The following is a 12437-nucleotide window of genomic DNA, read 5'->3' as shown; positions in this document are numbered from 1 at the left end:
CACATATGGAAAGTATTGTGACATGCCTATATTAATTTCTCGTTAACCAAGTTGTTTTGATCTGTAAAAGACCTTTACACACCTGTCTTTCTCCTCTTGCTGGCGCCGCTCCTGCTCCTCTCTCTCCCTCTGCTCGCGGGCCTGGCGCCGATTCTCAGTCAGGATACGTGCTGCCTCCTCTGGGTCGTTGGTGCCTGCCATGGGTTTGGCTGAGGGAGTGGGAGAAGGTGCAGCCGCAGGGGCAGGAGAGGCCGTGGTAGTGCGGGCTGGCTGGGTCTGCTCAGGTGAGGAGGACACTGGGGTACTTAACCGTGGAGGAGTGGAAGCAGCTGAAGGTACTGGAGGAGCAACTGGAGAACCTGAAGCAAAAACATATTTAACTAATGGACTAAGAAAATATTGTTGTAAAAAGGCTGTGTGAAATGCTATGCTCAAGTGTGAACATGTGGTGAGCATATAATAATAACATTTTTGGAGCTTCATAAATACTTTTTGTTCTTGACTCTTACATGTACATGTCTCTCCTTTCATTCAATAATTCAAGAAAATGTGGTGCCTCCATGTGGTATTTCTTACTCTTCTTAATAAGTAACCAGGCCAAAATCAAATGACTGTAAGTTTTGTATATTGGTAAATCATTCATTTAATTAATGTTAATACAATAATAAGTTGTGATAGGTTTATCTCTAAAAGAATCTACACTGAAAATGTGTGGCTGGTACTGATTTAATGCTTTGTTATTAAACCGGATTAAAACATCTCTGCTTATTGAACATAGAAGGTTGCAGAAAATCAATGTGTTACTTGATATGAACTGTCTTGTTACCGACCTCTTCTCTCTGGAGTGGCAGACCTCCTGGGCTCTCTGACTCTTTGGAGGGGGGCAGGGGACGATGTGCGGGCGGCGTCGATTCTTGCAGGAGTCCTGGCTCTCTTTGGCCGACTCTTTGGGGTGGATGGACTTCCCTTTGCTGAAGCGGGCCTGGGGGAGGCCGGCCTGCCTCTGGGTGTGGCTGGAGACGAAGGCCTCTGTCTGGATAAAGGACTGGGACTGCAATAGAGAGAGGACTCAATGTAAAGGACACAACCTCAGACAGAACATCTCCAATGCACCCGCACAGAACGGCACATGACAGCCTGAGCAACAAGACTTTCAGTGCATTTTACAAAAACGTGACCAGAGCCACAAACATGTCATCATCTGTAAAGTGCACCATTGGTCAGCCACTGAAAGAAGATGCTTTTTGTTCTAGTTTGCCTCCAGCATCTAATGTGCTCGTATAACCCTTTCTTTATCTGTGTCTTATTTCCATCTAAGAGTGACATAATCTCTGAGTTCCGGCTCTGGAGATGCCTACATTCTGACCCTGACCAAAGGGCGCGTTAGGTCAAAGCTGTGTGAATTTCCAATTATTTACCTTGGGTCTGGCCTGTGTCTCATACTCGGCAAAGACTGTCTTTTCTTGAAAAGTTTTTCTTTACTGAGAGCACTTTTCTCCTTCTCATTCTCCAGCTCTTTGTCCTTCTTCTCTTTTCTGTTTTTATCCAGCTGTAAAATGTAAAAGAAACATGCGCTCTTAAAATATCAGAACAATAGAATCCTCATATAATATAATTGTAAATAGCACTTCTGAGTGGCGTACAGGAGTCGAGCTGCGTCGGCGCTGTCTTTGTAGGATGTCAGGGGTGCTGGATGTGATCCTCCAGCGTTCGGAGCAGCGGTGGTGGGGCTGGTGGGAGCAGAGGGTCATGGGACTGGCTGAGGACGAGCGAGGACACAGAGGAGAGTCTGTGGAGGAGACACAAGGACATTAAAATGTTTTGCCATGGAGACTTTGGGTTTTCTGTCTAAACTTACGTCCGTCTTTGCTGCTGCTCAGGACACTGGCGGCGCTGCGACTTCGAGCGAGGAACGAGAGTGTGGGAGTCATGAGTCGGTCAACGATGCTGCTTTCCCATGGACTTAGTGCGAGGCTACGATCTGTCAAAAAAAGAGGTATTCATTTTCCAGGTAACTTAAGCAATGATTGCCTAATATTCAAAAAGACAATATTTTACATTCACTGTGGAAGATATATTGGACATTTTAAATTAGATTAAAAAATAATAAATACGGTTGTGCATAAGTTCAGGAATCTGTTGCAAAATACCTGATAAAATGCAAAATCCTTGTTTTTATCAATTTATTTAGAGCCTGCCACCAGGAATCTAACACAGTGCTGCTTTAACTTTTCCAACAAATGTCCACAGTTTTATTTTTTAAGAATTTATTTTTGGAAAATATCATCTTTATTGTCGTTTCCAGAATAGAAAATGTGTTAAAAATGCTGACTCACTCACAAACCTTAGTGTCTTCTCTGCTAAAACCCCACAACTTGATTAAAATGAATGCAAGACACCAACAGAGTTCAAGGACGGCCTCAAACCATTACATCATGGTAAACATCAACATTCATGAAGAAAAGGACCATGTACTGTAGGTAAGGGAACACATCAGACACAATGTGAAAACGCCATCACCACAAATGAAATGTGTGAAAGTGCACAGAACTTAAAATACACCCATGCAGAATAAATGACAGCCCTGGCACAATGTCACAAGTCACAGTGCTTTGGAAAATGAAAAACAAGACTTCCATCACCAGGCATAAAAGAGGAAATGAAATATGAAAAGGAGGGACAACTCAAAACAACAAGTTCTTGGATTGGGAGAATGATGGACACAGTCATTTCTGAGGCGGGACGTCCCACATGTGGTCTTACTTCTGCTGGGGGAGTTCCAAAGTGTGGCCGAGGACTTGGAGAGGCGCTTGTTTATAACAACTGAGTCCACGTGTTTGGGCAGGTTGACCGTAGACACAGAGCATCTGCCTAAAAAGCCGAGAGAGCGCCACACAGATGTTTACAGGGGTCACACAGAGGAAAGAGAGAGGCGAGCGGAACTGGTGTGGCGCCACGAGACACGCTCCAGTGACTTATAACACCTACAGCATACATGCTGCAAAACATAAACCAAAACAGAACCAGCACGTACTCTATGAACTACACATCGAAAAACATTAAGATATGACAAATACTACGAGTTATACAGTTATCCAATCAACTTAAAAAACATCTAAATAATACAATCAGGCTCAGTGCAGTTAACAAAATAATTTCTGTCATATAATGTGTATTAAGAATGCCTGTGAAAAACCCTAATACAGCTAAGAAGATCAAAAGGAATATTAAGACATAATCTGTTTCAATACAGAGCCTCCCTAATAAAGCCCACACCATCTGCAGGCAGGATTTGGGAATGTCTCCACAAGAAATATACTCTAATCTTGTCCAATGGTGCAGTTAAGCAAAGACATAGAGCTTTTCTTGGAAAATGTTCTTTCTGACGCACTGTGCAAACCCATTCATCAACTCAATGGAAGGACAGAGTGTTAGTGGCAAAGAAGGCTGGACTGGAATTACTTTGAGTGTCAATAATTCCCCTGGCATATGGCATATGGCGATTATGTGGCACAAGATGAGACTAACCACTTTTAACTGTGCCAAGTTGTCAAGACGGCTTAGAGCGACAGGAGCAGTCACGCACCACAGTGTCCCGCTCTGTACTACAGCAGTAATAGTAGAGAGTTAATCACTGGCTGCCATGTTGGGACAAATAACCAGGCTAATAGTCGGGAAACAGATCCAAAAGGCAACAAGTGTGATACGTTGTAACTCTGGTGTGCTGTTAATAGCAACTAGTATTGGGGATGCAATTAACATCATAAGATAAGATATTCCTTTATTGTCCCACATGGGGAAATTTCATTTTAGTAGTGGTCGTATTTTTTAGATTAGTCGAGTAATCAAACAATTATTTCTAGTGTACGTTGAGATTTTTTACTGGATAAAGGTCAAATTATGCGGATTGAAGGCTTCTAGATACTAAATATTTACCAAAAGAGTGTATTATATACAAAAAAAATCACAAATTGTTAAGTCTTTTTGGGCTGTGTTGATTTACTAATTCCACTGTCTTTGTCAGCTTTAGAGAGCGTACACTTCAGATAGCGACTAACAATAATGAAAATAGTCAAGGGTTATTTTAGTAGTCGCTTAGTCACCATTAGTCAGAGTTCCAGCCCTACCCTAGAACGGTATATTGTATTTTCTTCACTTGATTAGTTGGACTTTATGTCACCCTTCTTCAACACTGACAAACCAAACTTTTGTATTGTGTTTGGAGTCTAACGGCTTTTGTTCAATGTCTTTCTCTTTGGTTTGGATGTCTTTAAAAGTCTACACAAGAGTCTTACACACAGACACAAATAAGGAAGTTGTGACCCTGCAGTTAGTAAATTCACCACTAGATGCCTCTATAATTGTTAGTGTTGCACTCACTCTCTTTCTGGCTGGAGTTTTGACTCAGCGCTCCGGCCCAGGACCATCTTTGCTGCCGGATTTCTGCCCACGTCTTCTTTCCGGACCTATGGAGGGCTGCTTCATAGCGTTCCTATGGCAGAAGAGAAGGAGTTGTGTGAAATGACAGCTGCCGTGACACTGGACAACGCAAAAATAGTTTGAATGAAATGAAAAGCGCCTTTATGGAGGGATACATTTGGGGTTCATGAGTATAAGCATGCATTGTCTCCCAAGAATGACATTGTCACACTTCTTACTTTGTTTTTCTCCATTTTCTGTTTCTGCCGCTCCTCCAGGGCAGCTCGCCGTTTTTCCGCCTTCAGCCGCTGTTCCTCCAGCTTCCGGCGGCGCGCCTCCAGTTGTTGTTCCCTCAGCTGCTTTGCCTTTTCCTCTTTCTCCAACCACTGGTTCTTTTTTGATGCTGACAAAAATAGGATTCAAAGTTATAATCCGATTCAAAATCATGCATATAGTATAAAGACATAACAATTAAATGTCAAAAACAAGGATTAACCGTTTTAATGGCCTAACTATTTGATGGTACATTATGTTAGCATCTATGAAGGTTATTAGGTTCACGTCTGAGGCCAGGGCATCAAGACACCTTCTCCAGCTGCCTCCCTGTACCCCCTACTCATATTCTCTAACCCTCCATGAACAATCGGGCTGTAGAAAGAACGGCGTCTGCATTCTAAAGCTCATGATACAACAAAAGCAATTGGTCTCAGTTAGTGGCGACAGGCCGCTGCAGACGCTGGGCCGTAGACTTATCGAGGCTCACAGTCCACTTTTATTTGAGGGGGGCAGCCAAATCTGAGTTACACCAAAGAGCCGCCTCGCCTGCCAACGCCTTGCGGCAAAGAGAATATGTGTAGCTGTGCGTTCAACCCAGCACCATGACTTTGGTTTAAGATAGTACTGTTGTTTATCCTTCCAGTAACAAAGCTTTGGAGATTTTACACAGCAATGAATATGAAAAGGAACAAAATGATTTCAAAATGCTTTGTGCAATTCATCATTTTCTTAGCTAAACTAAAATAGACTTTGACAAACTGCATTGACAACAACAACAACAACAACAACAACAACAACAACAACAACAATTCAGATTAATTCACAAGTAAAATTAAATAAAACACATAGAATAAATCCAATAGGCTACATATAAGAGGCACAATGCAGAGAGTTGGTGAATGTGAGATAGATTTAAGTATTATTCAGACAGACACTAATCTATTATCTGCCAATGACCCAATGTTGTTTTTTCTCTGCGATTGTGATTCCTTATATAGTAAAATCATATTGCTCCGAAACTACAGTTAGCTTTTTATTTCTCTGTTTTGAGAAAAGGCTTTACAGTTCCAACCCTTCCACTGTGACTGTTAATGTACTACCGACTGAACATTATCATCATAGGCCGAGAGCATTTCCAGCATCGGTCCATAAAGTATTCATGGTACTGCAGTTTCTGTACCGACACCAATGCTTCACTTACAATAAACGTACCAAAACTCCAGCGGGACACAGATTTTCTCCTTCTGTTTCAATTAACACTAAACTGGTAATGATAGTGCTGAGGCTGGATAATCCGTGTCTTCCTGGCTCTTTCAAGCTGATATTGTAAACACGAGCTCTCATCTTATATCCTCTAAGTCTGAGGGAGTATTAGATCAGCCCCAGACCATCTGGCACTCGCAGGGATCACCCAATTAAAGCGATTCCTCTGGATCAAATGTGCCAAAAAGATCTTACTCTGATCACACAAGCGCACAATATGACAGCTTGATCACTCAGTCATGTCTGTAATGTAGGTGTAATGTGGTCATGCTCAGTCTATACGTGTGGTTTTATTTTGAAATTGTGGAAGTAGGTAAAAAGGGATCAATATTGAATCATTAAATCAGTGTGCTCAAGAGATTATTTCATCTTTTGAGTGAAAGCAATACATATTAACCCAAAGTTCTAAAAAATGAAGCACTAACAGTTATTTGGAAGAACGTAAAAGAGCATGTTAAATGAATCACTGAGGAAAGTTTATTAATGTGATTTAAAGTTACTGTTTTATTTAATCATAGTTAAAACGAGAGAGAATGTTTAAAGAGGCCTTTGATCATCACCGACACCACATGCACTGAGGTAAGTCGCTTACCTTGTAACTTTCCAAGCTCTTCTGTGGAGGGAAGGAGTGAGAGAAAAGACAGAAGCAGCTGTCAATCATGCAAAGCAGCAATCCAGTGTTTAGCCATGGCAGTGTACAGCCTTGTGCTTTACAACAGTAAGGAATCATGCCACGGCACACTTGTGAAATGATCAGTGAAACTCTCATGTAAGAGTTAAGTGTTGTAAGCTAAAGCATTACTAAAACAACATGGTTATTGGCATAGGTTAAACTGTGGCCTGACTTTACAGACTATCTCAGTGTATCAAAAACGTTCAGCCTAACAGCAGAGGGAGCTCTCTAACCATTTACTCACACTGCTTACCCAAATATTTGGCCTTCTCATCTCTTCTCTCTTTGGCAAGCTTCTGCCTCTCCTCTGACTTCATGATGTCTGGAATAACAAGGAAGAGAACAAAACAGAAGTCATTCATTTTGAACTAACAACCAAACATTAGACATGCGTTGTTTTACTACACAAAGGGAAAGCAATGAAACCACATTACAATGGCTCACTATGTCAAATTCATAGTGCATTTCATTCATTTGTATTTGTCTTGTACTGAATTCAGATTTTACAATAATCTCAGCTCATTTCTGTGATTGCGTAATTAGTCTGAGTCGGTATAGGGTGCCTTTTAAACTCCTGCATACCATTTGACAATGACAGGAAACTACAGTGCTCCGTTTGTGTCCAAAGGCAGCCTGGTGTGTTTCTTCAAAGCTGCAGCATGTGGCTCTAATTCTGCCCCGCCATCTGAATGTGGTGCTCGGCTGACTCTCAGAAATAAACTATGAGAAGATGGATGCGCTTCCATACGTGCACATACTCGGCTTGCTCCCACATTTCCTTCTTTGCTCAGGCCTCAGTGGAGACAGAGACACCCCAGAGGTAGAGGAATGCATGTAAACACTGAAGCTGCGCCTTACACGAATCCTCTGCATTCTTGGACTTCGTGTTGGGGAATGAGAGAACGACACTGACATGTGTAAAGTGGATTCTTCATAATGGGATCATGTAGAGGCACATTGCTCGGTATGGTCATTCTTACTGTGCTCATACGTGTGCTAATGGGACCCAGTCTTTTTCAACTCTATTTAAAGCATGTATGAATAATAAATATGGACGCTCTGTCTCTTCGTCTGACAGAGCGCCATCTCTATTCAATATTTATAGCACACCGCGTATTTTTAGAGCTGTTATACAGAATAAAATGTCTGCACAAAAAATATCATGACAAATCATATATTATTTAATTGTGATATTTTATTATTATTCTATGTATAATTTGTCAGGGAATTGTACATTTATATTACATAAAAGGCTGATCATTTTCTCTTTCACGCTCTTTTGTTCATGTCTTCTTAATCTAGCATTGCCCTGCAAATCTGTGCTTTGAAGTAGCAGCTAAATATTTCTATTCAGCAGTGAAGAACAATTTTGAAGGAACTCCTTGAGCCTTGGCATTGTGCGAGTGAAATATTACCAAATGTAGATAACATTTTCTTCCTTTCCAGTGCTCCCTTCTTAATTACTGATCTGGCCCAATAAGTTCATTTTGTATTCATCCGGCTGCTTTGGGAGGTATGAAACTCATTTATGACCCTCTGGTGAGTGAACTAGAAGGACAAGAAGGACAAGGAGGAGCGCGAATAGTGTTTTGGGTCCAAGAGACAAAAACAGACTTGAAGCTGATATGTTTAATAATGAAGTTGTAATATTAGCACACAATGGGGATTTGCTGCCATGCTGAAAGAAAGGACATGGCCACAGTAAATGGATTAATGGATAAAGTGGGGAGAAAAGGGGCTTTAAGGATCCAAAAAAGCCCAACATGTTCCCTTGAGTTGGTTTGGATAGTTAGCCAGTGCCCACAGTGTGTAATGTGCTGGCATATTGGAAATCCCAAGGTCAAATCAAACAGTAAACGTAAGTGTCTTAAGTGCTTATCTTTGGTTAGATACTTGGGTCTGGATGTGAATACTATGGACTAATATAATAGTGAAATGCAGAAAATGTACTAAAATGTACAAAGCTAACTCAGGATTTTGTAAATACCTAAAGTGCCTCAGACAGGTCTCATAAAATTTAAATGCAGTTAGATTATAAAATGTTACCATAGAATAGCAAATATGTTTATAATTTAACTTCCTGTTTGCAATTGATGACCACTCAATGAATTTTCTTTGATAAATAAAAATATATGAGAGCACCGTTATTTTGTTAATGTTTAGAGTCAAAACATGTGCTTCATTGTGTAAATTCTGCATAAACTTTGACTAGAATGAGTGTCCCTAGTGTCACTTCTTGTCATTTTCTACAGATTTGTCGACATTTCTCCACAAATACATACTTGATTGGTGTAAAACTATAATTGACATGTACAACAGGTATAAAAACACCAAGTAAAGTCAAAATTAGATAATTATATCGTCAAAACCTGTCATACGCACTTTAATGCTCAGTGCTGATTGAGAAGTGTGCTCGTATTGTACATGTGATCTTGTGTTAGTGTGTATGGGTCAGAGAGTGGACAATGAATAGTTATTGTTTGTATTGTGTAATTGCATTGTATGTGTTCCTGCAAAACAGAGACAGCTGATGGAAACTAGCTTTTTCCCTATAGTCTAGTGCAGGACATCTCTTTTTATGAGCCAAATCACTCATTAGTATATTGTCCGTTATAAAACTATACAAACATACATACAGTAGATAACAGCAACTTTTTGTCTATACTCCTTTATTATTTTCCTAGTTATCAATTTATCCCTGAATCATTAAGCCAGCTACCAGGTTGTTCTCACATTACAGTTAATGTTCCAATACTGAACGACAATTGGATTTAGCCTCACTCCTGAAAGCGTGCGGTCACTATTATTCCAATACAGAAGCATCACGTTGCCTCAAGAGAGCTCCCATTACCAGACCAACCCTTCCATTTCGGATTCCATTAGTGGATTTTCCTTTAGACATTCCAGAACTTACCTTTTTTAGATGTGCAGACAGGTGATGCCGGAGACCGAGGAGACAGGGAGATGACTTCTGCTTTGGTTGGAGTCTCCAGTCTGGGGTCCTTCATCGTGGGAGTCTCCATTCTGGGGGTGTTTTCTGTGGTGGGGGGGCTGCTCTCCCCCTCAGGGTCCGGCCTGGTCTGGTGTGCCGTCAGTTCTGGGACAAGAGCTGTTAGAAGGAGCAGACGGAGAAGCAATGAGTAAGAAGCTGGAAACAAAGGTAACAAAACGCAGAGGTGATAGTTCCAGTCGGGCGTCATTCCTGAGGCCGATGTGTCAGAGAACAGAGAAGTGAGGGATGACGCCAACTTCCTCCCGACTATATATTTGGATGATGGGTGGGGACGGTTGAGACACTTGTGACAAATGTGACATGTTTCTCATTTATTTTAATGTAATGAAGGGTTCAAAAATGTCTACAGAAGCGGCAGGTAATCATCAAAACCAGCCATCTTGGACCATGATCTAAAATGGGCTTGAAGAATCAAACCCAGTTGATTTCCCCAAGAAAATAGAGAAATAAGCTGACCTGCCGACAAGAGCATACAAATATGTGCCGCCAATCACCAGCTGGCCACTGCACCACTGCATTATCGACAGCCCCGAAAAATGTAGACCTCCTAGCACAACATAGCACTCAATTCATTTTGGCATTCTGTTCTGTGTGAACGAAACGCAAGATCAGCATCTCATAAAGTAGCCGGGCATCATTTGGAAGAAAAGTTGCATCACCTGCCACATTTGCACATTTGTATTCGGAGTGCTTTCTGAGGCCGCCTGGTGAGTGGCTTCATCTCAGAATCCAGCCGTATTTTGGCCACGCTTTGACAGACGGATTGAGAACCTTGTGGGTGGTTTATTTAGCTTTGTCCCTGCTTCTTATTCCCTTGTGGAACTATTTCAAAGCGCAGTTTCTTCAGCTTTAAGTGTGAGGATATAACCGTAGGGCAACATGCAGTAAATTACCCAGGCTTTTGGCTAAAAACAACATCAGCCGCAGGGAGCCGACGCAGCGATGGAGCGACTGTATGGAAGATTTACTCAGCAAACATTGTCCTATTGAAGGCCCCGCACACTGAAAGGAAGCGAGACCAATCTGCTGACACTTCCAAAGGCAGCTGATTATAGCTGTCCGAGGAGTGTGTAACTGTATGTCATGCTTTCTCAAGTCATAAACAACACCATGTATCCAGACTTTAGTCTTTAACAGCCCAAGCTGTCCTCAAGGCTCAAGTCCAATAAATAAAACGTGCGGACAATGATCTCTAAGAATAGCTGCCAAAGCAGGTCAGACTACGGCTCTTTTCACCAGTAACATTTGGTGGCATCGTGCTATGTTAAGAGACGATGACCTAAGCCGGACAGAGCAAAAGAATGGAAGTCTACAAAGTTGAGTTGGTGGGCAAGACTTTGTGCTTCTACTGTCAAAGCATGCCACTATTAAACAGGCATTCCTCGGACAGCGATGCACTCTGACAGAGAAGGGGCCATTGTTGTGGTTTGTGCATGGCAACGGGACGGCTGCCAGGACTCTGCGATGACAGCTACAGAGATGGAAGGACGGTCGGCAGTAACATCAACTCAAGCCAGACTGTTACTGTTATTGTTACTGGAACAAATGAACAATGACAAACGACACTCGGTATGATCGTTGCTGTTGTTGTTTTACGTTAGTCCACTTACTTACAGTGTTAGACTTAGCCAATAGGCATAAAAGACTTAACTGAATGTTTAAGCCCGGTTGTGTCAGAGGTTTGGCTGCACCTCAGGGACCGGCCTCCTGCTGGGCCCCCGAGCCTGGCCTAAACATGTGAAATCAGCGTTTCAGTTTTATGCAGCTAAAAACTGGCACAGTCTTCCTGAAGATGTGAGGCAGGCCTCTACTCTGACAATGTAATATAAAAACTGTTCTGTATAGCTGTGCATATGACACAAAGGATTTTATATGTTTATCTGATTCTTTTGTGATTTGAATGCATAATTTCCGGTTCTGGAAAGCACTTTAAGTTGGTTTGTGTACGAATCGTGCTTTTTTGTTTTTGTTTGCCCTAAACTAAAGCGTGTTCTAATCTAAAGAAGAAATGAAGTTAAATGTTCTTCTATTTTATGTAGAAGTACATATCCAAGTACAATCAAAAATGTTTTATAGTTTATATAAAACTCTTTGCCTCTCATATATGTATTTTACTCCGGATGTTCATTCACAGGTAATATATCACTCAACACTTTAGTTTAAACGTTTCACTCCGCTCTGCTCCCTCAGGGCAAATTAAACGCAGTAAAAAGGTGATTTTACAGCTTGCCTATGACTGACAGGTATTGTGTGCCACAGTCACTTCATATTCTGTGGTACTTTCATCCACCTGGGAATTGGAGCCTGCCATGACTGAGGGGGTCTGGGCCGACAATAACCGATGTAAGCAGTCGCTGATGGAGGGGATGAGAATGGAGTGAAGTGTAGGATGTAGGTGGCAGTGACAGTGGAACCTGAAGCGCTCTGGGGGACTGGACGAGCGCAGAAGGAGAGCGTGGCAGGGGACTGGACGAGCGCAGAGGGAGAGCGTGGCAGGGGACTGGACGAGCGCAGAGGGAGAGCGTGGCAGGGGACTGGACGAGCGCAGAGGGAGAGCGTGGCAGGGGACTGGACGAGCGCAGAGGGAGAGCGTGGCAGGGGACTGGACGAGCGCAGAGGGAGAGCGTGGCAGGGGACTGGACGAGCGCAGAGGGAGAGCGTGGCAGGGGACTGGACGAGCGCAGAGGGAGAGCGTGGCAGGGGACTGGACGAGCGCAGAGGGAGAGGGCGGCTGCAGCGCGGTATTGGACAGGAACAAGGGCTGATTGATGCAGAGTTGAGGCGAGGCCAATA

The 12437-nt window shown here is 42.4% G+C and overlaps 1 protein-coding gene across 2 annotated transcripts in view; it reads right to left on the bottom strand.

Moving 5' to 3' along the window:
* map7d1a (MAP7 domain containing 1a) overlaps nt 1-12437 on the bottom strand; it is a 30885-nt gene that overhangs the window by 5788 nt on the left and 12660 nt on the right. The window contains exons 2-11 of one of the 2 annotated variants that reach the window (XM_072460935.1): nt 9546-9740; nt 6885-6953; nt 4659-4822; nt 4381-4492; nt 2764-2871; nt 1859-1981; nt 1644-1789; nt 1419-1549; nt 831-1051; nt 83-359 (exon numbers count right to left, since the gene is read on the bottom strand). In XM_072460935.1, coding sequence (XP_072317036.1) covers nt 83-359; nt 831-1051; nt 1419-1549; nt 1644-1789; nt 1859-1981; nt 2764-2871; nt 4381-4492; nt 4659-4822; nt 6885-6953; nt 9546-9740 — 1546 coding nt within the window. The remainder of the gene's footprint in view (nt 1-82; nt 360-830; nt 1052-1418; nt 1550-1643; nt 1790-1858; nt 1982-2763; nt 2872-4380; nt 4493-4658; nt 4823-6884; nt 6954-9545; nt 9741-12437) is intronic. The other variant, XM_072460936.1, reaches the window with a different exon arrangement.

The sequence above is a fragment of the Eucyclogobius newberryi genome, unplaced genomic scaffold (genome assembly GCF_026437365.1).
Source record: "Eucyclogobius newberryi isolate DKJ021-1_F unplaced genomic scaffold, fEucNew1.0.hap1 SCAF_3, whole genome shotgun sequence".
Lineage (NCBI taxonomy): Eukaryota > Metazoa > Chordata > Actinopteri > Gobiiformes > Gobiidae > Eucyclogobius > Eucyclogobius newberryi.
Note: the sequence above shows the minus strand (reverse complement) of the source record. Positions and strands in the feature narration are given on the sequence as shown.